Source organism: Eucalyptus grandis, chromosome 8 (assembly GCF_016545825.1).
Source record: "Eucalyptus grandis isolate ANBG69807.140 chromosome 8, ASM1654582v1, whole genome shotgun sequence".
In the NCBI taxonomy this organism is placed as follows: domain Eukaryota; kingdom Viridiplantae; phylum Streptophyta; class Magnoliopsida; order Myrtales; family Myrtaceae; genus Eucalyptus; species Eucalyptus grandis.
The window spans coordinates 65,776,982-65,804,139 of NC_052619.1; the positions used below are offsets into that span (position 1 = coordinate 65,776,982).

The window sequence follows — 27,158 nt, forward strand, 5'->3', positions numbered from 1 at the left end:
CATCCGGTAAGGAGCCTTAGGAACTGGCTCTGTTCCGGGTGCTAATTCAATCACGAACCTTATTTCTCTTTCTGACAGCAAACTTGACAATTCTCCAGAGATTACCTTAGAAAACTCACGTACCACGATTACGTTCTCCATATTCGGCTCCTCAACTGACGCATCTATTACAGCTGCCATGCAGATTCGATAACCAACAACCAGAACCGGGTCATCTTCAGTGACGAATAACAAGGATTGAAGTTCCTCTTCGACTTTCAGTGATTCAAAACTTTCATACGCTAACTGAACAAACTGAATTATGTCACTGCCACGATTCATAACAGCAGAGAGCTCCTCGAGCCAAACCTTTTCATAAATGACTTCCAAGTCATATATAAGCAAACCCATCAGGTACAACTATAGTGAAAGATCCATCTTTCTATCACTTTATTACCACAACAAAGATCCTACAACTTTCATCGAAAATTCTGTTGCACTACTATGATAAAATTCCCTCAAGAACATTTTCCCTTTGACTAATGCATGGTCGACCCATTCATGCTCTTCTAGCCATCCTAGTGGCGTCCTATCTGCAGTAACGGTACTTACGCTCCCATGGACTTACGCGGACAATTCCTAACCCAATGATCATGCTAGCCATATTCAAAGCATGCTCTCTTTTTACTCTGACATTGGGCTGACTCACTCTCTTTTCCACAAACTCAGCACACAATCATGGAGTCATCTACTTCCCATCAAGGAACATCATGCACCATTCCTTGCACTGGGGTCTATTCCAAGTACCCCACTAAATGTCCCGAAGCATGTTTCCCCTGTTCTGTCTTATCAACAACGATGCAGAAACAGCTATAGTTCCATCCATCTATACGAGCCATCTTTGATCAAATGGCTTTACACGACACCCGTAACAAGTCCTTTCCCTCTTACAAAGACGGGAACGAATCCATGTCTTTTCTTACAGACACGACACGCATCGATCGAGTTGAGCACTGACTTTCCAACTCTACTCTTCTGGTTGGGTGCAACAGGGCATCTTTCTTCTTACATCGGCCTTTCTCTCCAACCGATTTTCATCTCTACTCTAAATCCGAACCTTGACTCGATACGAGACTTGATCCTCGATCACAACTCCATATTAGGCCTCAACAAAGCGCAAGAACAACATCGGTCACCATACCGGGCAATGGTAGAAACAACGGCAACAAAGAACAACGCTCGGTCCCGAGCTCACCGACCCAACAAGCTTCCAAGGAACACTAGCGCCTTAACGATCCCATTAAACCTAGGATCGCTTAGTGCTGCTACACTCTCAGTACCAACCTACGGCGGTACTCTCACACACACGCTAGAATAAGCCTGCGCTCTACCTCGGGTACCAACTCTTGTCAGCATCCTACCCCGAGGTACAGGTCCTATCGACCTCTTCCAAAGAGTCCTCCACTCCTGGTCACTCATCCTACAGGCTCTTTATCGACGCCTGTTTTCGATTCCAACCTCAGGTTAGAATTTGAGTAACCCCACAAACAATCTACCAAGCAGCTATCAACCACATGCATCAGCATATTAAAAGCCTTTCCTACTAACCATCCCATGACTCATCGCACCTTATCACTCCATACACAGACCATGCTCTGATACCACTTAAACGGGGATGTCACGCCCCGAACCCCGAGCGCGAGCACATCCCACTGCGGTCGATCAAATGCGACATTCCTAGGTAGTGTCGCCGACCCATTTATTTTATTATGCATGCGGAAGCGAAACAAATCCCCTGACAATAAAATACGGGATAGAAAAGCAGGAAGCAATACCACAACATAACACTTCCATAATTCAACAGAATTACAAACGAGGTCTACGGCCAAAAGTCTACAAAAGACCAGCTCTTAAAAATGAATTGTCCTACGACCTACAAGTCGGACACGTTCTCCAATCTTATGACTTCACCTCGCAACTCCTCAATGCCAACCAAAGCTATCTGGTCGCTCCGTCCACCGGGGACCTGAAATTTTAATCCCACAACCGGGATGAGACGATGTCTCAGCAAGTTCAACCCCCTAAACCCCTATTAGAAAGAAAATACGCCCCGGGTGGCCTAGCCACATCACACAGAGGACTTACCTCGTCTCAGCCGTTATCTGCAGGTTAGTACAATTTATATGAACCAACCACGTGCAATTATGATAACCAAACAACCATGGCACAATCACATTATCAAACCATTCAACCACTTGGATCGTCTCAGCGATCAATCGACTCGGCCGATTACATGTCATTCTAGCAAATCAATCATTGCTCTCAATCCCAACCCTACAGGAAGGTTTAACAATCAGTGGCAATCACGGCCCCACTCGGCACGACCTGTAATCAGGTGGTAATTCACGGCCTCATCAGGCATGACCTCTAATAGGTGGTATTTCATGGCCTCATCAGGCACGACCTCTAATAGGTGGTATATCACGGCCTCATCAAGCACGACCTCTAATAGGTGGTTTATCACGGCCTCACTGGGCACGACCTCTCATAGGTGGTTTATCACCGCCTCACTGGGCACGACCTCTCATAGGTGGTTTATCACGGCCTCACTGGGCACGACCTCTCATAGGTGGTTCATCACGGCCATATTAGGCACGACCTCTAATAGGTGGTATTTCACGGCCTCATCGGGCACGACCCCTCGTAGGTGGTTTTTCACGGCCTCATCGGGCACGACCTTTCCTAGGTGGTATTTCACGGCCTCACTGGGCACGACCTCTAATAGGTGGTCAATCACAAACCAATCTCCCATCAATTTCTACACTTAGGATTTCATAAAGAATCCCTATAAATCGCAATCACACTCAATTCATCACAACCAATCATCAATATCAAATTCTAAATGCACAGCCGCGATCGGCACGAAATTCTGAGAGTTTAGGGTCCTGACAAAATTTTCGGAATTTATTAAATTTATTCCGAAAATAATTAATTAATAATATTCATATTTTTCATGATCCACGCTCAATTTATAATATCCAATCATCAATTTCAAAATCCGAATACACAGCAACGATCGGCACGAAATTCTGAACAACCGGGATCAAAAATAATTTTTCCGTTTTTTTTTTTAAATAATAATATTTTAATAATTTCGGAATTAATATAATATTATAAATTTCCAGAATTTCGAAGCAATTAAATAATTCAAAACAAAAATCATTTTGTGTCACATCAAGGCTTAACTTTAAATAAACTCTCTTAGCATTTAATTAAACATACTTTAGATTAAACAACATCTTAATCTAAATCATAATTAAATCAACTAAATTAACCACCTAAGCTTAATCAACTTAAGCTAAGCACACCTAAAGCATAATTAACCCTCTAAGCGAGGTTTAGTGAGCTAAACTCACCGGATTAGCGAGCCGAGCGAACCAAAACGACGAGGACGACGCGAGGATCGACTTTCCTCAAGGCGGGCCGAGCATCCGGGCTCGGGAAGGCGGCCAAACGGGCCAAACATCCGCTGCATACCCATTTTTTTTCAGCTGCTGTCCATGGCGGTTTGAGGCCGAGGAAGGGTAGATCCGGCGCCGGTTCAGCCGAAAAGGGCGGAGGAGCTACGGCGGTGGCCGGCGGCGACGAACGGCGGCGACGAATGAGCTCCGGCAACTCTTGCGCGAAAGCCGAACAGCAGCTCGGGACGACGAGCCGGGCGAAGCGGCGGAGAGGCGCGCGGCCGGGCGCGGGCGAGCGCGACGTAGACGCGCGACGGCGGCGACGGGCGAACGGCGAGACCTCCGACCGGTGTGCAGCCGGATAGGACTCTCGGTTCGGTTGCCGCCGGGTCTCGGCGCCAAGGGAGATGGAGAAGAGAGACCGCAACGGGAGAGGAAGGGGAAGGAGAGGGGGTCGGCCAACGGCGGTTCGGCATGACGGCGAGGTGGCGAACTCCGGCGATGGGCGGCCGGTCGAGCGGATGGAGGCGGCGTCGGGGCTGGTCGCACGAGCAGTAGCTCCTCCCTCTCTCTCTCTCTCTCTCTCTCTCTCTCTCTTCCCCAAGAAGATGATGTTGATGGGTGCCCTTTTGAAATCAAATCTCCACCTTACACTTGTCAACATCCTAGCCATTCTTGCCCCACACCATGACATCACCAAGTGATGTCATATTCCACTATCTCAAAACCTCCCACAACATTTTCCAATGGTTGCAATTTCATTTTCCGCCGGGGTCCAATTCTCGTACATCCAATTTCTTCAATTCTCATCAATTCTCTTCCAATTGAAGTCCATAAAATTAATCCAATGTCACCACACTTTAATTCACATATTCACTTGTCTATATAATCAACTTAGATCCCAACAAATAACCAAAAAAGCGGCATACTAATTTCTCGAGCCAAATTAGCCATTTCTTGATTATTTTGCTAAAAGCTCGGCTTGCATGAAAAATCTTCCAAAGATGATTCAATGATCTTGAAATGATTTGTGACACACCCAGCACTTCCAATTTCGAATTCGATCTCAATTCCACGGTTAATTTCACTTTGGCACGATATTAGCGTGGCCCAACCTGCCGAGTAGCATTTAGAAATTTTCATGCATTTGTCCCGTGGTTGATCATCTCAAGCCACAATGTACATCTTTGAAACATTGGCGACTTTCGGTTGTCGGGGTAATCTCAAGGTTTCAAATACGAACACAGGGTACCCAATCGACAGAAAAGTCAATCCAGTGCCGATTGATAAGAATTGTGCGATCTGGTGGAATCACCCACACCTGATCACATGCCTCTGTCGAGTTGACCTATCTCCGATCTCTAATCGATTTTAATTGTGCCGTAATGACCCTTGCAGATTAACTCGGTCGAAAGATCACTTCCTGGTCAAATTCTCGAGTCTGATGCATTAGAAACTCTTAACAGCTTCACCCGATAGACTAGTTTTCACATGAGTGGCCGACTCAAGGAAAAGAACTATATGCGTGCCAACGAAATGTCCGTCTCAATTTACTAAAAATAGAATTGGAAAATCGGGATGTCACATACATCGTTGTGTTCCTTCTCTGCCTTGCTCTGGTGTGGTTTCCCAGCATAAGACGGTGAGGAATGTTCTTGCTGTAAGTCGCAGACTCCAAGCAATAAGAAGTACCAGCTCTCTCCGATTCGGCTTCGAATTTGCTATGTTCGCGGCTCATAATAGTGAATGTTTTTTTTTTTTTGGTTGGTATAATAGTGAGTTGATTCGGCGAATGCTTGCCGTGATCGGCTGCTGGTGAAGGAGATGGAAGGGGGACCGGCATGTGCAGCGACGAAGGTGGAGAGAGCGAGTGGAGGAAGGTGATGGAGGCGTCGTGCGGAAAGATGGATGAGGAGGTTGGAGGGAATGGGGTGGACGCGTCAATGAGGATGGCGGGGTCGAGGGCGATGGTGGCAGTGGTGGGGAAGGAGGAGGTGGCGGTGATCTGTGTCCCTTGGTTTTGTGCACATCCACGCTTCGCCTCAAGCGGACCTCTCCATCTCAAGCTACACTCTAGTATAGGAAGACACTCCAGCTTCAGAAGTAATTGCACAGTTTTTCTGGGTTTTGGGGATGTAAAGGATTGCGCAGCCATACCCGTCGGATACGGCCTTGGAAAGTTCTTGCTTTCTTTCTTTTTAAAAATTTTCGTCTTCGCTTCATGATGTTGGAACCTCCTCGGAGGACGAAAGGAGTGAAGAGACATTATAAAACGAGTGCTCATCCTCTTTCCCCTCTACTTCGCTGATTAAAAGAGAGTTTGAAATGTGCCACAACAAAGCACGGTTTGCTGAGAAGTGAGAAAAGAAAAGGCTTCCTTATAGTTCACGGAGTCCTTTTTGTTTCTTGAACTTTTCCTTCTTGTGATTGTGTTGTTAAAAAAATTTGCAACAATTTCTGTGTTTGTTAGGATATAGCATTCTGTAAAACAATTGTATCTATTCGGTTTTTAAAGAATTTAATGTATTAAAGTTTACTTTTGCTCATTTTTGGAGAGAGCTCTTCCCATGTTGACTTTGTTCATGAATTTCCTGCACTCCTCTTTACTTTCTCTTTTCATTATACACGCAGGGAAATTTATACCGAAAAGTAAGGTTGGGTCTACACATCCATTTTCATCATCTTTTCTAGTTGGGAACCACCTGTACCCTGAACTCGACATTCTCAAGTTCACCAATTGAACAAGTCTAGCATATCGTCGCAAAGTAGTAAGCTCAATTGGAATCCACCTAAAGGATGGATACAGAGATAGAATTTGTCACAAGTAAAGATTTAGCAAGTAGTCTCCAACACAATGTTAATGTCGTAATTTTGAATCTTGGATAAAAGTTCATCATTTGAGGTATAAACGATAAACACCACAAAGTAATGACACGAAGGATCTGGCATTTTAAAACCAACTTGAAGTAACTTGAAGTCAATACAATAGATTATACAAGATGAACATTGATTAGCCCAAGAAACGTTCTCAATTGCAAGGCACCTATTTACATTTTGCTAGTTTACATGGTGCCAGGAGAACTTTTCTCCCCGAACCATTACCCCTCTGGGGCGGCGGCGGCACGCACCCTCCCCGCGTAATGCTTCGTTCACGTAACTTCTCCGAAATTTTAGGAGCTCTAGAGGTTTCGTGCATGCGCGTTCATGGCATCTCCCCGCTCTGGCTTTTTTGTTCTTGAAGCCTCGTGCATGTGCGCCTTGCGGTTGCGCGAGGCATGTTAGGACAAGAAGGGTGATGACCATGTACAGAACAAACTTGCATCATTTGCAATGTCCCTGTGATGAGCAAAGGAGCAAGAAACATTCGAAACCAAAGGGAGTTGCACTACCAACCGCGCGGCAATTCAGTAGATCAGATGCTGCTTAAAAGTTAAAACTAGAGTTAGAATATGCAGCCAAATCCTGCTCGGAATAGACTTGCAAGATTCAGCACAAGCATTACAAGACAATCTCCCTCTTCCTTTGGATTCTCTTATCTATAATGCTGTTCTAGCAATGATGTACACCCAAATCCCTCTTCCTCCAAATTTCAAGAAAGTATAAACAGAGAATGGAGAGATTAGACCCGAAAAAGAGCTGAGTTAGAGTAGCAGGGACCAAGTCCTCCTAATTCAACCACAATCTCTCCGCTCATTTCCCTTCGACAAAATGGAATATGCACAACACGACGTGAATGCCCTGCGTTTGCTTCGTATAAGTTCACAGAAAGCAAGCCAAGGGGAGGCTCAAGGAGGAAAGGAAGCGAGAAATTGTCGATCAAGACAACCGGCCATTAGATCCATTGAAACTGCCTCGAGCGCTCTGCTGTCTTTTCTCTCGCCAATTCTCTCCCCACATCTTCGCCTCCGCAACAGCCCTTTCTCTATTCAAGTCCCTATTTAACAACTTACCATCCTTTAGAAAATTACAAGATAGTGACAAAACATAGCATGGTTGAGGTCATTACGATATATATTTTTTCTTCTGACGTGAGATATGATTAGAGTTATTATATACACAATTAACGTCAAACTTTTTTTATAATAAATTTAACAAGAGTGTGGTTTTAGCTCGAAATTCGAGTGTAATTTCAAACAATTTTTTGATGACGTATTTGTTCCTTACAATACAAAACGTAGGAGTAAAGATTAACAGCATCTGTTCTGCTCCTTTTAAAATTTATAATTCGAGTTCTGGATGCCCAAATTTTCTATGCGCGATCGAGCTTTAATCCAGAATTAGTTGGACAAGTAATGTGATCGTGGTCAAAGTCAAAATCACATGAGAGGACCGAATGGGAGTAAATGTTGGACGGTGCGAGGTGCAATTCGGACAAAAGGTAGCGGGGGTTGGAGCAGAGGGCAACGACGGATATAAGTCACACGCGGGGGGGCTTTTCGGTCATTTCGAACGGAGGAGGTGCGGCTTTTACTCCCGTGGGCCCCCCCACGGGTACAGATGGAGAGATGCGGGGTGACGTCAGATGGCGTCACGCTCCTCGCCAGGCCGCGGTACTTCGCCTCTCGCTTTTAATTTCCCCGCCCCTCGCAAAAGCGAAAGTACCAAAGTACCACCCGAGCGTCGCTCGGTCAAACGTGCCGCAGCCGTGCATTTGACGGGACGAATGCGTTAGGTCCTCGAGATCAACGGTTGCGACGAGGTGAATCCGAGTCCCCGACGACGAAACTCTCTCATCGTAGGGTGGTGCTTCGAGAAAGCTTTTTCGAAATGGTTTTGAATAATTCGTAAATATTTGCTCGTTAAAGTCACGTTGTTTAGAAATATGGTGAAATGCATGTGACTTTTGTTTTGGACGTTTTAAGTGAAAAAGATGTTCATGAAGTCTTGTTTTTCTGCTTCAATTCATCGAGGCTACAGCCACGCCGACAAAAGGCCAGTTTTTTGCCGGTAGAAAAGGGGACAGAAAAATGGTCCGACGATTACCGTACTCCGACATTGGTGTTCATCATGGCGATTTCCTTGTGGCTCGAAAATCAGGGAAAACGTTGACCCCCGGAGGAAGTTTTTTTTTTTTTTTCTGATGTCTTCATTTTCGATTGGAATATAAAAAAATAATACGCGAGACGTTCGAATCATGATGCTGGAGCTCTGCTCCATGTTCTTTATTCGATTTTTTTTTCTTATCTCAAGCAAGATTCTCATTTGCAGATTTCTTTAATTAGACTTTTAGAAATTATATTTAACTTGAATTCAACATTAATTATTAAAATATTACATCGATATGAAGGTAACTAGACATAACAACTAAATATGTACATCTTATTTCTATCTATTCTGCATGATAATCATTCGATCAAAAAAAAAAAGGGATTGGAGGATTGAACGTGGAACTCGCGTCAGATCAGTAAATTTTAGTGGCACTAAAATTGAAGAAGATGCCGACCAAACCAATCGAGAGGCGAGGAGTCCTTGAAATTGACCATTGCCTGCAGATTCTTTTAAATTGGCCCGCGCTGAGTGACCAATCTAGTTAGAATAGACAATAGGTTCCTAGCACCTCCTCCTCGGTAATATACTCAATGTCCATATCACGTTTCTTATGTAGTGTCAAGTAAGTTCTCAACATCTAAAGGTGTCCAATCTAATCCAAATTGAACCCAGCAAATAATGTTTCTAATGACCAAAAGTTCCAAGACTCAGCCTAAACTTACAATTCCCACGGAAATGCTCAACCACGAAACCGGGATCGGTCTATATAACTCTGATAGGAATAATTCAATGTCCTATGCAATGATGACTAACGCAATCGGTGAACGCTGCATATGGCATTTCAGCATATGAATTATGTTCCAGCAAAGATAACTTTATTCGCTTTGAGAAACCAGATACCAGAATCTGAAACTGCTTTTTCGAGCGATGACTCTCACTCCATCATCCAATTCGCTTCGACCCGAAACCCAGAAACCAGCCCCAGCTCCTTCGCCTCCGATCCCGACACCCGCCGACCCGTCAAGGCCAGCTCCATCGCGTTCCCGTACCCCACGATGCTCGGCAACCTCTGCAGCGTCCCCGAGGTCGACGGTGATCGCGCTGAGTCGAACTCCTTCACCGAAGAACACGTCCTCCCGTGCAGTACCTCACGTCGCACGCGGTGGCGGCGTCGACGCGCCTCGCCAAGCCCCATGGACGGCGGCGATCACCGGCTTGCGGCACCGCTCGATGGCCGTCACCGCGCGCTGCAGGTACTTTGATGTGCCGGCGGAGCCCTCTCACCTGCGCGGCCCAGCGGTCGCCGGGTGGTGGGGAGGAGTCGGGCGGCGAAGTCGATGCCGGAGCGAGAAGTGGTGGCCGGCGCCGGAGAGGACGAGGGGCGAGGGCGTCGGGGTTGCGGTCGAGGGGGAGGAGGGGCGAGGGGGAGCTCGGCGAAGGAGTCGAGGGAGAGGGCATTGCGGGAGGAAGGGCGGTTGAGGCGGAGGTGGAAGACGGCGGAGCGGGGGCTGCTCGGACGATTTCAGGGTCTTGAATTTCTCCATTTCCGGTCGAGAAGACGATGAAGATCGGGAAAGGGCCGAGGTTTCTCGGCTCACCTCGGAGCTGGAGAAGGAACGGGTCGCTTTGTTTGTCGGGACTGTTCTTTTTGGGCCGAGCCCAAGAGCCGTGGGCCGGTCAATGGTCAGGCCGGATTCGGAGTCGGGTTTTGGGTTAGACATATATCTTGTGCGAAATGCTCACTTCAAGTTAGTTAGGAGGTACATAACCTCGTACTTTGAGGTTTTTATTTATTTATTTATTGCACATTGAGAGAATGTTAATATATGCATAACATTATGATGGTAGAGAAGGCGAATGACGATGATGCATAAATTTCGCGGGCCCTCACAAGGTCAATTCTTAAATTTCATTGTTAGTAATTCGTCATTTCTAATGGAGAAAAGAATTGTTACTTTTAATCCCCATGATTGGCATGGTTGGTTGAGGTGCCGTGGGATTTTCAGCTTATGAACTAGAGTGGAGATCGCTTGTTCGGATCCCACAAACTTTACATAAGCTGTTTTTGATCGAGGGTCACTATCCACCAAAACAAAAGATCTAAATTTAATTGGTTCATGAGATTTCGAGATATTCTCATGGATCTCTAGGTAATCTTTCTATTTGCTTAATTTATTGCTTTAGTATATCATAACAAATTTAGTAAGGATGCTTGAAAAGTTGGATGATTAGATGCGATTAACTCATGCTTGGATGACTCCATCAACGTCAAGATTATATGATCGGATTGATGGTGGTGCATCTAACTACTACAAATTGATGGTGGCGCATCTAACTACTACAAGAAACGCAAGTGATAATAAAATAGTTAAATCAATCAGGGAAATGAAAAGTGATGAATATGGCTGTGAAAAAAATACAAAGTGCCTCTCTCATTTTCCCGAGGCTGGCAATGTTTCATTGATCCTAAATCTAGAGTTTTGGCAAAAAAGCAGAGTCTTAATTCTTAAACATATTTTTGAAGAAGTTGCAAGCAAACCCTTCCCAATATCACTTCCTTAACTTTTCCTATCAATTTAAGATTTCAAGTAATTATCCATGTTAATTAATGTCACATGTCTTTTATCTATGGAAATTTAACAAGATTTGTATTCATGCAGTCTTCCTTCATTTATAAATCTTGAACTTTTGAATTAAAGTTTCTAACTTTGGACTGTTACATCTACAATGAGCAAGTACTCAATGAATGTGTTATATGTACTAAATTGCATTGGGGCCTTACATTGAATGAGACCTATTGGATCCAACTATCATGACCCTAATTCAAAGCTAGTTCAAAGCATGTTCTTGATGGAAAAATTATTTTTAAAAAAAAAATTATAAACATACTATATAAATGCCAATTTAATCTTAAAAATTTTAACTTGACCAATTTTGTCTTACATAATTTGAGATTTGTCAATTTTGGCTAAAAACAGCTCAAATGGACACTAGCCATTCGATGTGGCATGTTGGTCAACACTAACGTGGAAAAGTATTTTTTTTTCCCCTAAAGTTTTTTGAATTTTTGAATTTTTACTTTTTTTAATTTCCTTTGCCGGTCTATAGCCTCATTGGTCATCATGAATGTGTCATCTCCGTTCGTCTTAGGTCTCCTAAGGGTAGGCAATGAGTGATCTTGAATTGTTGACAAACTCTGTCCATCATGACACTATCCAGGTTTGGCATATTATCTCGTGATGATTTTGTGAGGAACTCCATATCGATAGATTCTGTTGGGATTGAAAAAATTCACTACTCTAGCTTTTGGAATAGCTTTGTAGGATGCCACCTCGATCCATCGTAACCTCATTAGGCTAGTGCCACCAAAAAAAAAAAAAAGGGTTAGTTGGCAACCCTCGCCAACCCACAATAAATAAATAAATAAAAGACACAAAGAAAAAGAAAAAAATGAAATTTTATATAAAAAAAATTGCAAAAATTGTTCATTTCACTTAGGACGGTTGGTGTTTACTTAAATAATTTTTATTAAAAATTAGTCGAATAACTACATTAGTAAATTATCAAAATATTTAAAATTAAATTGGTGAAATTAAAATGTTTGTGATTGAATTAAAATACGTATAATAGATTTAAGAATTTTTTGATAAATATCCCTATTTTATCCCTATTTACTAATTTAAATATATGTACACATCATCCTTCTAAGCTAACAAAACATGCTGTGATGCACGTTTTTAACACATGCAAGTTGTTTTTAATAGCTTATTTAAGTGAACGTGAAGTTTATATTGAGCAGAAATAACTTTTTTTTAAAAAGAGGGTTGAAAAGAAGGCCCGGCAGAGCAAAAACAAGGTATAGTAAAAAACAATTAAAGGCGGTTTTTCAAGAAATAATCTTAGAAAGAGGACATTTATTCGCTCGTATTTTCTTGACGTTGCAAAGAAAATCTAAATTGACCTTCGGCTAGATTGAATTTTTGCAGAAAATTTCTTTGTATAATGTTTTTGTTTGTGATAACTTATGAATTTATCATGACATTTCATTGTTAAAAAGGATAAAATTGACACTTTTTGCAAATCTTAATTAGGAAAAATCATAGTATCCCTGTTAGAAAGTTAAACAAAAAATATGAAGTCATTAGTTGGAGGGAAACAACGTGTTTATAAAAAGCATATAAAACTTGTTATCAAGCAATGTAAGATATTTCAACATCTCTCACATGCAAGCCTAACTAGAAGTGGTACATGGAATATGATTAATGGGGTGGACACACAATGTGAAAGGGATAGCACTTGCCTATAATACCATGTCAAAAAAGTTCAACCCAAATGCTTAAGTAACTAGATGGAGTGAGACAACAATAAAGAGTATATAAGACCCGCTATCAAATGATGTAAGATATTTTGACACACCATCTCACATGCAAGCTAGGTTATGAGCAGCACATGAAATTTGATTAACGGGGTGAACACACACGTGAAAGGAATATCGCTTGACTCCGATACCAAATTATAAAATCTGACCTAATAGTTTAAACTATTAAGTGGAGGGAGACCAACTGCATATCAAAAGCATATAAGATCAATTGTTAAGACCTACATGCAAGTGGGATTAGGAGTAGTGCGTTGAATTTGATTAACGGGTGGATATCCCTTGATTCTGGTACCATGTTAAAAAGTCCAATAAAAAAACTTAAACTATTAAGTGAAGGGAAATCAACTGTATAAAGAGCAGATAAAGCTTGTTGTCAAGCGATATAAAAAATCTCAATATTCAATCTTATGTGCAAGCTAGATTATGAGCGGCTCACAAGAAAGGAATAACAATTGGCTCTAATATCACGTTAGAAAGTTTAACCAAAATCTTAAATTTTTAAATAAAGGGAGAGCTTATGTATAGAAAGAATATATAAAATTCATTGTTTAATGTGGACAATTCAACAATCCCAAAATCTCTCATAAATTCTAAATTTCATTTTATCTTGCCCTTCTTACATCGAATTGAGTCCATTTCTTACAACAAGTGGGATTATATATATACACACACTTTATGGTTTATTATAACATATTCAATGTTGTTGGATAAAAAAGAAGAAATAAGTGGAGGTATTCAATAGTCTTGGTTCAGTTTGATTCCATCCCAAAACCACATTGATTCCAATTTTAGGAATTAGGAACCGGACCGGTTCATACGGGAATCGCTCAAAACTGACTTGAGTGGTGCTCGCCCTTACAATGGCCACGTCATTTTTTCGGCGAACTAGTAGGTGTTTTCTTCTTTTATTGGATATATTCTTAAAACTCCAATTGCTTTCTCCAACTTGAGTTGAGGAGATATTAGAGATAACTTAGATATTTCTTTGATGTATATTAAAGATAATTAGGATATTTTCTTTGATTCTCATTGTCTCTCAAGGTTATTCATATATTATTGTATTTGTTTTAATTCTCCGGTTCATGTATCTTTTCATAAGAATCCATTGAAATATTCAAAAATTTCACATTTCTTATGCGTGGGATAATCTAAGTTTTTCCAACAAAAAAAAAAAAAGCAAAACCCGAAGAAGAGGAGCTTCACGTTTTCCATATCAATCGGTATGAAATCAGTGACCAGCCCTACGCGTCTTCATCAGTTGATGAGAGAGAGAGTCCTTTAAGGATTCTCCAGACCAGATTGAGTCAAGGGATCGATGAAGAATTATACCTAGAATAGTTCCCTTAAACCCCCCATCAGATTCACGATAAACATGCCCAATAAAGCATTATGTGCCACGCAAGACATGAGATCTGAATAATTTGGAATGGCTTGATCATATCTCCCTTCTCGTACGCAATCCCGATAATCACTCCATCTCCCTCATTGATTTTTGCAGGGTCTGGTGACGCAAAAGGGGCCCTTCCTTACTGTCAACATCTCTCCCTAATTTAAGCAGAAATTTTGCCATTTCCCCCTCCTTCCATTACCCCGTGAGATTATCATGTAGCTTTTGTAATATCGCCAAAATAACTTAACATACACTCATTGATTTCCTAAACAAGTGCATTCCTAGTCATCATCAATAATTAGCAAAGTACAAAGGTCCGGTGAAACTTCGCCGGCACATAAAATTAGAGGTGATAATTCCTGACATAGCATGAGAAAACGACTTAGATGCAACATAAATTTATCAATGAGAAATTGGAATTTGGTGTGATGCGGCTTAACTCAAAACCGACATAACATGACACTTTGAAAGTAAATTGAAGATTTTTTATTATTGACAGGGAAGGACACGAGTGGTTGACACGGACACATAACACAAGAATATGAATTGCCAGCCCTACGTGTCATGGGAGGTAACCATTACATGATTTTGTTGTTTTTATACCTGTAAAGCTTTCGACCAAAAGAAAAATAAAAACCTGTAAAGGTGGGGCACATGCGGGGAAATTTAAGGAATCAACGTGGCTGGATTCGATTCAGGATGCGTTTCGGAGGAAGACATACGATAAGTTCCGACTTTCAAAAGTTCAGAATCAGCGAGCATATGCTCGACTTTGGGATGTACCTTGCATCCTCTACCCTGAAAAGTGTTGTACCTTCTACAGGGACACCTGGTAGATTGCAAAATATTTTTAAAAAGCACATTATTTGTAAAATAAACTACACCTAAGTTTTGTGATTTTATATCTCTTACTAGACTCGAGAGGTTGTATTATTATATTAAAGACATTGATTTTTCTACACGTTATTAGCACAACGTTGTTACATTTTATGATGACTTTATATTAGTATTGATATAGACATGCGTTCTCCATTGGGCAATGTCAAGAAAGTTATCACCCTTAAACAGCTAAATGGGATTTCCCTCTCTCCTTGCCAATCATCGCAATATGATGAGCAAGGCCACTTATTCTAGGTTTCCTATGATTGAAAGCCTTCAAGGGATTGGGTTACATTTACACATTTGTGCGCTTGAACTCACTCGATATCAGTTATGGTTTTGGGGCAAACTACATCAAATCACAAAACGATTGCCAAGTGTTCGATCTTCTGCTTGTTCCGGATCCATCCCAACATTGCACCATGTTCTGATTGAATGTTTAATCATTGAAATTTAATAGTTTTCGTTAGTAAAACGTCACCCTTCATGGGGCCTCCCATTCGACACGTAACCTAAGTTTCCTAGAGTCCCTTTCACACATTATTTGCAAACAATAATGGAAGTTCGCATCCATCAGAAGTCATGCTATCATCTTGCCATTTACACAGCAAAAGCCACCGTAATTAGGGAAGCTAGAACTTGAAAACTTTTAGTCCATATTCACTAGTCGAATGCAATAATAGTATCGTACCATATGATCAATCACTTCACAGCTCACCAACTTTTCCATCGCCGAAAACCGCATTGAAACCGGACTACTTTTGGGGTGACACTCGGTTCGGAAATTCCGTGAAAGTGCCGAGGTTTTCGTGTCCTCGCGTCCGGAACTATATTGAAGCTTCACACGATTTGGTAGGAGGACACAATAAGCAAGCGCATCAGCTCACGTTTCGCGAAACCACCGCGTTTGTGAAAATCCTCTTGTTGTCAACGCGATGCGTACGCCAAACAACCGCACGATATGGTAAAAGAAGGAGAAACCACAGGGGTTAATGAATGTTGCATGTGAAAATATCTTATCTCGACCCTCCTCCACCACCTGGCAAATCCCGAAACCACTTCCCGAGTTCCAACAATCCATGCACGCGAGCCCCAACAACCTCATTCATCGCCCAACCAAGAAACATAAATGCGCAAAAAGAACCCATCATTTTGTTCTGTACATGGTCATCACCCTTCTCGTCCTATCATGCCTCACGCAACCGCAAGGCGCATGTGCACGAGGCTTCAAGAACGAAAAAGCCAAAGCGGGGAGATGCCATGAACGCACACGCACGAAACCTCTAGAGCTCTTCCACATGAAGGGCGCGCAAAGAAGAGCGCTACGAGACAAACAATTACCATTATAAAACAATAATACTAGAGAGAGAAGGGGGGAGGGCTAAATTAGGGCCGAGCCAGCAAGGCGTGTTTGGCTCGGGGTTTTTGAGTGCGGGGGGGAGTCAGCAAGCAGTGTTGGTTCGGGGTTTTTGAATGCGGGGGGGAGGAGAAAGAAAACGGCTAAAAGACAATGAAAAAATCGCGGAACCAAAGTGTAATTTTCGGAGAGGTCACGTGAACGAAGCATCAGCTGCATTACGCGGAGGACAGCTTTGCGGTGGGGGAGTAACGTAACAATGCTTCGCGCACCGATCACCACTCTCGCCCGGGGGCGCGTGGCGCCGCCCCCGCGCCGCCCCAGAGGGCCTCCGCCTCGCGGCGGGGGAAATCGAAATATAATTGAGGGGAGGTACGGCCGGTCGCGTCCGCACGACTTTCGACCCCGACATTCGTGGCCAAGGAGCTGTACGGGCACGCGAGGAGGGAGGCACGTGGGGCGACGAGGAGGAGGAGGAGGGAAGGAGGGGCTGGAGCCTGGTGCTGCTGCGGAGAGAATGATTTTGTGGTACGCTACCTACTAGTCCTCCACTTGTCATGCGAGCACTATGAATTCAATACGCATATTCTCTCTCTCTCTCTCTCTCTCTCTCTCTCTCTCTCTGTAGCGCGCATACACGCACACACGGCAACCCCATTTTTCTCCTATGCCTAGTGGGATGCAATATTGTGTGTGTGTATAAAGCCGAGCCATCCCTCGGATGGTTTTCATCGAAAGTTAGAGAGAGTCTCGGAGGAGAGGGAGGGAGAGAGAGAGAGAGAGAAAGAGAGAGAGAGCCAGGGTTTCTCTCCAAACCCTGCTTTCTTTTCTTGGTCTTTGCCTTGGAGAGAAGAGAGGATATCTCACGGTCGGAGGTGGAAAATGGACTTCCTTGCTCACTACCATCTCTGGATCTTCGCTTTTGGTATCCTAGGTAAAGAAGGAAGAAACCAGAAGCTCTTCGCCCTTCATCTCCATGTGCTTCTTCTTCTTCGCAATAATGCTGCTTGCTTGCGCCATTTCCTTTCATCCCATCCATCTTCATATGGTCTACATGCGTTTATTTTTTTCCGCTTGATGAATCGTTCGTATTAGTATCTTTAGGATGATGGTTAGCAGGTCATTCTCTTCTTTTCTTCTTCTTTTCGTTTGGCAACTCTCCCTTCCAAAACCTCATTCTTTCTCTTTCTATCATTTGCAAAACACACGTGAAGCAACAACCAAAATCACAAAGAAAATGAGAAATTTTTTCCCGGTGCACTAATCTTGACACCACTCTTCACATGGAGTTTTTCTCTCTTTTGATGATACAAACCCCGCTCGAAATCAAACTTCCAGCAACCTTTTCAGTCTTTTGGACTTTTGCCAACTTTTTCACAACCCTTTTGGCCATTTCCTCCGACGATTTTTGTTTTCACTCTAGCGCACTTTTAGAATTAGCTTTAAATGCTGAAGCCAATACGCTAGTGTCCATCGTAAACTTATGGGTCCGTCTTCAAGTTGTTGCAACTAACGTGGGATTTATATTGTCTTAAGTCGATGTGCATTTCGTGGGAATTCATTCTTTTCATCTTTTGGCTATATCATATGTATACAAAGGTTATACAACGACATGCAACATGATTTAGTTCGAGTTCTGTTCAACCATGCCGTATGTGCTTCGCACTTAGATTAGTAAATGACTAATGTTGCTTTTCTTCTTCTTTAATTTTAACCCTATCAAAAAGAGCATTTTCATCTGCACCGCGCTTGCACGGAATAATCTAACGTTTGTGCTTTTCTTCTGCAATCGATGATAGGAAACATTGTCTCGTTCTTCGTCTTCTTGGCTCCAGTGTAAGTAATCATTTTTTTTTTTTTGAAGTTCTTTACCTTCATCGGGATGAAGATAGTCTTATTTTATTTGATCCCGATACAATAACTACTGATTCTTTTTCTCTTCTCCTGTTGCAGGCCGACATTTTACAGAATCTGCAGGAACAAATCGACTGAAGAATTCCAATCGATACCATATTTGGTCGCTCTATTCAGCTCCATGCTCTGGCTTTACTACGCATTCCTCAAAGGACACTCCTTCCTTCTCATCACCATTAACTCCTTTGGATGTGTCATAGAGATGGTGTACATTGCCATCTACATTGCTTATGCGCTAAGAGCTGCTAGGGTACGTATTGATCATTAGACGATGCAACACTCATATTTCGATCACAATGAACCAATAAGCTTCCTAGGAAACTTTCTTTGGGGATTCACGTGATCTATACAATGAAAGGAAATACGTTTGACAAAAAAAGAACTGAAATTTTAGGAACACAATAAATCCCATTAGTAGTTTAGGACTGAGTGTGTTAACCGAACGTGTTTTGCACTATCCATCCTTGCCATCTAAAAGCTCTCTTTTTCCCCTATATCTCTAACTATCTTGTGTTTGTTCTGACTTAATGATTTTGATTATTGTAGAACTCCACGATCAAGCTCTTTGCTCTGATGAACATGGGATTGTTCTCTCTCCTAATTCTCATCACGCATTTCATTCCGAACAATGATGCACGCGCCACGGTGTTCGGATGGATCTGCACGACAATTTCCGTGAGCGTCTTCGCAGCGCCGTTAAGCATTGTGGTGCGCACTTAAAAATCCAATTTCTCACTTCCCAAATTCTCATATCTAACCACGGAAAACGCATTTTAATCTTCTCTCTTTCTTTTTTTCCCTATTCTGGTCTTCTTAGGCACGAGTTGTGCGAACGAAGAGCGTGGAGTTCATGCCCTTCTCTCTGTCGTTCTTTCTAACTTTGAGCGCCATCATGTGGTTCGGCTACGGTTTCTTCCAAAAGGACTGGTGCATTATGGTAAGGGATCCCCATTTTCGAAAAATTAAATTAACGATCGTTAAGGATCACTTTACTTTGCATTTTAACTGTATGTTTTGTCGTAATGTGCATTGGGGTAGTGTAGGTCCATATATTTGTTCAGCATCACTTTTGGGTTCGGCTAAATTTGCTATATAACATGTTGCGTTGGCACGTCATTAATGGGCTAATAAGACTAATTAAATTTTCAAGAAAAGCTAATAAGAGCATATGCGGGTCCCATGTCCATAGACTTCTGTATACATTTTGTGTGATTAGACTTTACTCTTCAAGTTGTTCGGGTAGGATGAATTTACGTAATTATTTAGCATGGTAATAATTTTCGGTTTCTTTTTCTTCATATTATACCATTATGTCATTTCTTGCATTGAGTTCATAATATCTATTTTTGGAAAAAAAAAAAAGGTTAAATAATATCGACCAAGTAGGACACATTATTAATGATTATGATTATTGGAGGATCGAAAACTTTATATTTGAAAAATGGACCGAGGTGAGAATATTTAACAAAACTTAAGTACATGACTTTGGGAAAAAAAAAATTGGTGTGAAATTTTAGATTCTCGAATGGTTAATCGATGTAAACACATAAATCCAATATCTTTATAACTGTTACGGATGAAGATTATGTGATGAATGCGAATGCACGTCGTCGATTATACCGATACTAAGCCTTGGGTTAGACAGAAATGTTTTGACAAGTTTTAACGTAAGTTTCGGCCGAACTTAGAGAATATTCTTGACCTTGACACGCAGATACCGAACATCGTGGGCTTTGTCTTGGGACTGTCTCAGATGGTCGTGTACGGATACTACAGAAACAATGAGGTCATGGACGAGAAGCTCCCACAACATGTCGCCACCACCGTCGTTCACCCCCCGCCAGGAGGAGTCTCCGAAGTCCGCCCTGTCACCCGTGAAATCTCGCCCCCCATCGACCGCGGTGAAGCCCGAGCGAATGAGCAACAGCCACAGCCATCACAACTGCCGGAGGGTGCCGTGGAAGTGGTAGTTTCTGGCGATGACCTGGGGTCTGATCAGCCAAGTTAAGTTGGCTCAGGCCCAACTTACCATCGAGCGGGGCTTTAATTAAGAATGTGAAGGCTCAAATTAGCGTCGATCTATCCTCCTCTCCATGATGATCCTATTTGCCCTATCGATATCTCTCTCTATCTGTCTCTTTTGTTCAGTTGATGTACAATTGTGTGAACGAGAAAGTCCTCCGACAATCTCTCAGAAGTGTATTCATTATTCCATTTTCTAATTAATGAATAAGTTAATTACTAGTAAATTCGATGATGCTCATGTTGAATTGCCTAATTGCCTAAACTCACTTGTATAGATCAATGTGAACTAAACCCAAAATTTAGTCTGTTGGTTTATCGATTTGGGTTTGGTTTAACCAAGCCATTCAACCATATCCAACTTCAATCTCGATTTGCTTATTCTCAAAACTGCTAAATTAGAGTGCTATACCAAAAAAAAAAAAAAGTAGATGCCTTAAAAGAGCCAAAGTCGATTTGGTGTATCTGATATAACTCCAATTATATTGGCACCACCGGGTTCAAACTCTATGAATGAAGAGCACACTATTTTCACCACTGCCGGGGTCTATTGCGAAAAAAGAAAACCAAGATAAGATTGGGAACCTTCCACACTTCGATAATTTGAAGACATACTAATTGTTCTCCCATAGTTTCTCTCGTTTCGCTGCAAAATCAAGAAACGCCTCCTTCGACTCCCGGCATCTGAGTCATGACCATCTCGCCAATGCCGCCACAATCTTTTCATTTAAATTAAGATCACGTACAAATCTTACACAGCTTTACAAAATTGTTAATTTCAAGCATTCAAACCGGTCTTAAATCGGTTTCTTTTGTAGTGTCAAGTAAGTGCTGGACATAGAATCCCACATCACTGGGAAACACCTCCAAATCATTGATTTGGAATCGGAAAGGTGTCCAATCTAATCCCAATCAAACCCAGCATGTAATTTATCTAATAACTAAAAGTTCCAAGACTCAGCCTAACTTACAATTCCCACCGAAATGCTAAACCATGAAACCGGGATAGCTCTGATAGGAATAATTCAACGTCATATATAACGATGACTAATGCAATCAGCGAACGCTGCGTACGGCACTTCAGCATATGAATTATATTCCAGCAAAAAGATAACTTTACACGCTTTGAGAAACCAAGATACCAGAATCTGAAACTACTTACCCTCAGCGATGACTCTCACTCCATCATCCAATTCGCGCTTCGACCCGAAACCCGAGAAACCAGCCCCACCACCTTCGCCTCCGAACCCGACACCCGCCGACCCATCAAGACCTGGAATAGTTCCCTTAAACCCCCCATCAGATTCACGATAAACATGCCCAATAAGGCATTATGTGCCACGCACGAAATGAGATCTGAATGATTTTAAAAGGCCAGCCCTATGTGTCACGGGAGGTAACCATTACACGATTTTGTTGCTTTTTAAACCTGTAAAGCTTTCGACTAAAAGAAAAAAAAAGCCTGTAAAGGTGGGGTACTTGCGGGGAAATTTAAGGAATCAACATGCTGGATTCGATTCAGGGATGCGAATCAGTGAGCACATGCTCGACTTTAGGATGTCGCTTGCATCCTCTACCCTGAAAAGTGCTGCACCTTCTACAAGGACACCTGATAGACTGCAAAATATTTTTAAAAAGGACATTATTTGTAAAATAAACTGTACCTAAGTCTTGTGATTTTATATATATTACTAGACTCGTGGGGTTATATTATTATACTAAAGACATCAATTTTTCTACGCGACTAACACACAACATCGTTACATTTTATTATGTCGACCTAGTCTTTTAGTATTGACATGGACATGCATTCTCTATCGGGCAACATAAAGAAAGATGCCATCCTTAAATAGCTAAATGGATTCTCCTCTTCTCTTTGCCAATCATGGCGATAGGATGAACAAGGCCACCTATTCTAGGTTTTCCTATGATTGAAAGCCTTCAAGGGATTGGCTTACATTTACACATTTGTGTGCCGGAACTCACTCGATATCAATTATGGTTTTGGGGCAAACTACATCAAATCACAAAACGATTGCCAGGTGTTCCATCTTCTGCTCTTTCTGGATCCACCCCAACATTGTACCATGTTCTGATTGAATGTTCATCATCGATCACTTCACAGCTCACCAACTTTTCCATCGCCGAAAAACCACATTGAAACCGGACTACTTTTGGGGGTGACACTCGGTTTGGGAATTCCGCGAAAATGCCGAGGTTTTCGCGTTTGTCGCATCCGGAACTATATTGAAGCTTCACACGATTTGATAGGAGGACACAATAAGCAAGCGCATCAGATCACGTTTCGCGAAACCACCGCTTTTGTGAAAATCCTCATTTTGTCAACGTGATGCATACGCCAAGCAACCGCACGATATGGTAAAAGAAGGAGAAACCACGAGGGTGAATGAATGTTGCATGGCAAAAGAAGAGCGCTACGAGACAAACAACCACCCATTAAAAAAACAATAATACTAGAGAGAGAGCGAGGGGGAGCGGTAATGGTTCGGGGTTTTTGAGTGCGGGGGGGAGTCAGCAAGGAACGAAAATGTAAAATTCGGAGAAGTCACGTGAACGAAGCATTACGCGGGGGACGGCTTTGCGGTGGGGAGTAACGTAACAATGCTTCGCGCACCGATCACCACTCTCGCCCGGGGCGCGTGCCGCCGCCCCCGCCGCCCCAGAGGGCCTCCGCCACGCGCCGGAGGAAATCGAAATATAATTGAGGGGAGGTATGGCCGGTCGCGTCCGCACGACTTTCGACGCCGACATTGTGGCGGAGGAGTCTGTACGGGCACGCGAGGAGGGAGGCACGTGGGGGCGACGAGGAGGAGGAGGGAAGGAGGGGCTGGTGCTGCTGAGGAGAGAATGATTTTGTGCTACGCTGCCTACTAGTCCTCCACTTGTGATGCGAGCACTATGAATTTAATATGCATTCTCTCTCTCTCTCCCTTTCTCTCTCTGGCGCGCATCAATAACCCCCATTTTTCTCCTGCGTCTAGTGGGATGCAACATTGTGTGTGTGTGTATATAAAGCCGAGCCATCCCTTGCATGATTTTCATCGAAAGTTAGTGAAAGAGTCGGAGGAGAGGGAAGGGGGAGAGAGCGAGCCAGGGTTTCTCTCCAGACCCTGCTTTCTTTTCTTGGTCTTTGCCTTGGAGAGAGGAGAGGATTTCTCACGGTCGGAGGTGGAAAATGGACTTCTTGATCTTCATTTTTGGTATCCTAGGTAAAGAAGGAAGAAACCAGAAGCTGTTCGCCCCTCATTTCCATTTGCTTCTTCTTCTTCGCAATAGTGCTGCTTGCTTGCGCCATTTCCTTTCATCCCATCCATCTTCATATGGTCTACATGCATTTATTTTTTCCGCTTGATGAATCGTTCGTATTTAGTATCTTTAGCATGATTAACAGCAGGCCATTCTCTTCTTTTCTTCTTCTTTTCGTTTGGCAACTCTTTCTTCCAAAACCTTACTCTTTCTCTTTCTATCAATTGCAAAACACACGTTAAGCAACAACAAAAATCACAAAGAAAATGAGAAAATTTTCCCCTTGCACTAATCTTGACACCACTCTTCACATGGAGTTTTTCTCTCTTTTGATGATACAAACCCCGCTCGAAATCAAACTTCCAGCAACCTTTTCAGTCTCTTTGACTTTTGCTGACTTTTTCACAACCCTTTTGGCCATTTCCTCCAATGATTTTTGTTTTCACTCTAGCACACTTTTAGAATTAGCTTTAAATGCTGAAGCCGGTACGCTAGCGTCTGTGGTCAACTTATAGGTCCGTCTTCAAGTTGTTGCAACTAACGTGGGATTTATATTGTCTCAAGTCGGTTTGCATTTCGTGGGAATTCATTCTTTCATCTTTTGGCTATATCGTGTGTATACAAAGGTTATACAACAACATGTAACATGATTTAGTTCGAATTCTGTTCAACCATGCCGTATGTGCTTAGTACTTAAATTGGTAAATGACTGAGGTTGTTTTTCTTCTTCTTTAATTTTAACCCTAGCAAAAAGAGTATTTTCATTTGCGCCGTGCTTGCACAAAATAATCTAATGTTTGTGTTTTTCTTTTGCAATCGATGATAGGAAACATTGTCTCGCTCTTCGTCTTCTTTGCTCCGGTGTAAGTAATCATCTTTTTCTTTGAAGTTCTTTTCTTTCACTAGGATGAAGATAGTATTATTTTATTTGATCCCAATACAATAGCTACTGATTTTTTTTTTTTTTCTCCTGTTGCAGGCCGACATTTTACCGAATCTACAAGGAGAAATCGACCGAGGGTTTCCAATCAATACCGTATTTGGTCGCTCTATTTAGCTCCATGCTCTGGCTTTACTACGCATTCCTCAAAGGACACTCCTTCCTTCTCATCACCATTAACTCATTCGGATGCGTCATAGAGATGGTGTACATCGCCATCTACATTGCTTATGCGCTGAGAGCTGCCAGGGTACGTATTGATCATTAGACGATGCAAAGCTCATATTCCAATCACAATGAACCAAAGGGCTTGCTAGGAAACTTTCTTTGGCAATTCACATGATCTATAAAATGAAAGAAAATACATTCGACAAAAAAAGAAATGAAAATTTTAAGAACACAATAAATCCTAGTGGTAGTTTACGACTGATTGGGTTAACCGAATGTGTTTTGCGCTCTCCATCCTTGCCATCTAAAAGCTCTGTTTTTCCCCTATATCTCTAACTACCCTATGTTTGTTCTATCTAACTTAATGATTTTGATTATTGCAGAGCTCCACAATCAAGCTCTTTGCTCTGATGAACGTGGGATTGTTCTCTCTCCTAATTCTCATAATGCACTTCATTCCAAACGATGATGCACGCACCACGGTGTTTGGATGGATTTGCACGACGATTTCCGTGAGCGTCTTTGCAGCGCCATTAGGCATTGTGGTGCGCACTTAAAAAATCCAATATTTCTTTTTCCAAATATTCATATCTAACCACGGAGAACGCATTTTAATCTTCTTGCTTTTTTTCCCCTATTCTGGTCTTCTTAGGCACGAGTTGTGCGAACGAAGAGCGTGGAGTTCATGCCCTTCTCTCTTTCGTTCTTTCTAACATTGAGCGCCGTCATGTGGTTCGGCTACGGTTTCTTCCAAAAGGACTGGTGCATTATGGTAAGGGATTCCCATTTTCGAAAAATTAAATTGACGATCGTGAAGGATCACTTTAATTTGTATTTGAAGTGTATGTTCTGTCGTAATGTGCATTGGCGTAATGTAGGTCCAAATATTTGTTCAGCATTAATTTTGGGTTCAGCTGCATTGGGGCAGACTAAAATGTTTTGTCAAGTTTTAACATAAGTTTTGGCGGAACTTAAAGAATATTCTTGACCTGGACATGCAGATACCGAACATCGTGGGCTTTGTCTTGGGACTGTCTCAGATGGTCTTGTACGGATACTACAGAAACAAAGGGGTCATCATCATCAAGGACGAGATCATGGACGAGAAGCTCCCGCAACACGTCGTTCACCCCCCCTCAGGAAGAGCCTCTGTAGTCCACCCCGTCACCGTTGGAATCCCGCCCCCCATCAATGGCGGTGAAGCCCGAGCGGATGAGCAACAGCCACAGCCATCACAACTGCCGGAGGGTGCCGTGGAAGTGGTAGTTTCCGGCAATGACCCGGGGTCTGATCAGCCAAGTTAAGTTGGCTCAAGCCCAACTTACCATCGAGCGGGGCTTTAATTAAGAATGTGAAGGTTGTGTCGGTCTATCCTCCTCTCCATGATGATCCTACTTGCTCTATCGATATCTCTCTCTATCCATGTTCGGTTGGTGTACAATTGTATGAACAAGAAAGTGTTCTGACAATCTCTTAGAAGTGTATTCATTATTCCATTTTCTGATTAATGAACAAGTTAATTACTACTACATTCGATGATGCTCGTGCTGAATTGCCTAATATCTCTCTCTCTCTCTCTCGTGCGCGTTAGTTAAGGCAGTGGGGACCGATTCTTACTAATTCGACCACAATCTCTCCACTCATTCTGTTCGGCAGAATGGAATTTGTGCGACACAACATGAATGCCCTGTTTTGCTTCGTATGGTTCACAGAAAGCAAGCGAAGAGGCTCAAGGAGCGAACGAAGCAGGAAATTCTCGATCAAGACAACATGCCATTAGATCCATTGAAACCGCCTTGAGCGTTCTGCCTCGCCAATTCTCTCCCCACACTTTTGCCTCGGTTACGGCCCTTCCTCTATTCATGTCCCCTGGAGAATTGTTCTTTCCGGACACTGAGAATTGTTCTCTCGCCACACCACCAACCGCGCGGCAATTCAGTAGATCAGATGCTGCTTGAAACTTACAAGATTCGGCACAAGCATTACAAGACAATCCCCCTCTTCCTTTGGATTCTCTTATCTATAATGCTGTTCTAGCAATGATGTACACCGAACTCCCTCTTCTTCCAAATTTCAAGTATAAACAGAGAATGGAGAGATTAGACCCGAAAAAAAGCCGAGTTAAGAGTAGCAGGGACCAAGTCCTCCTAATTCGACCACAATCTCTCCGCTCATTTCCCTTCGACAAAATGGAATATGCAGGACACGAAGTGAATGCCCTGCGTTTGCTTCGTATAAGTTCACAGAAAGCAAGCCAATGGGAGGCTCAAGGAGGAAACGAAGCGAGAAACTGCGATCAAGACAACCGGCCATTAGATCCATCGAAACTGCCTTGAGTGCTCTGCTGTCTTTTCTCTCGCCAATTCTCTCCCCACATCTTTGCCTCCGCGACAGCCCTTTCTCTATTCAAGTCC

General features: G+C 42.6%; 2 protein-coding genes across 2 annotated transcripts; both read left to right on the forward strand.

Annotated features, from left to right (window-relative positions):
- Positions 1-18,390: 18,390 nt before the first annotated feature.
- LOC120287450 (bidirectional sugar transporter SWEET15-like) lies at positions 18,391-20,510 on the forward strand (the record flags this gene model as incomplete). The annotated part of the gene is made up of 4 exons (XM_039300253.1): positions 18,391-18,597; positions 18,894-19,055; positions 19,165-19,284; positions 20,062-20,510. Coding segments are annotated over 4 exons (783 nt in total), but the record flags the coding sequence as incomplete, so codon positions are not given.
- Positions 20,511-23,410: 2,900 nt separating this feature from the next.
- Positions 23,411-26,286, forward strand: LOC104415644 (bidirectional sugar transporter N3-like). The gene is made up of 6 exons (XM_039298845.1): positions 23,411-23,599; positions 24,463-24,499; positions 24,616-24,826; positions 25,128-25,289; positions 25,397-25,516; positions 25,746-26,286. Exons 1-6 carry the CDS (start codon positions 23,566-23,568, stop codon positions 26,046-26,048), a joined length of 867 nt encoding a protein of 288 aa, XP_039154779.1. The 5' UTR covers positions 23,411-23,565; the 3' UTR covers positions 26,049-26,286.
- The last annotated feature ends 872 nt before the right edge of the window (positions 26,287-27,158 follow it).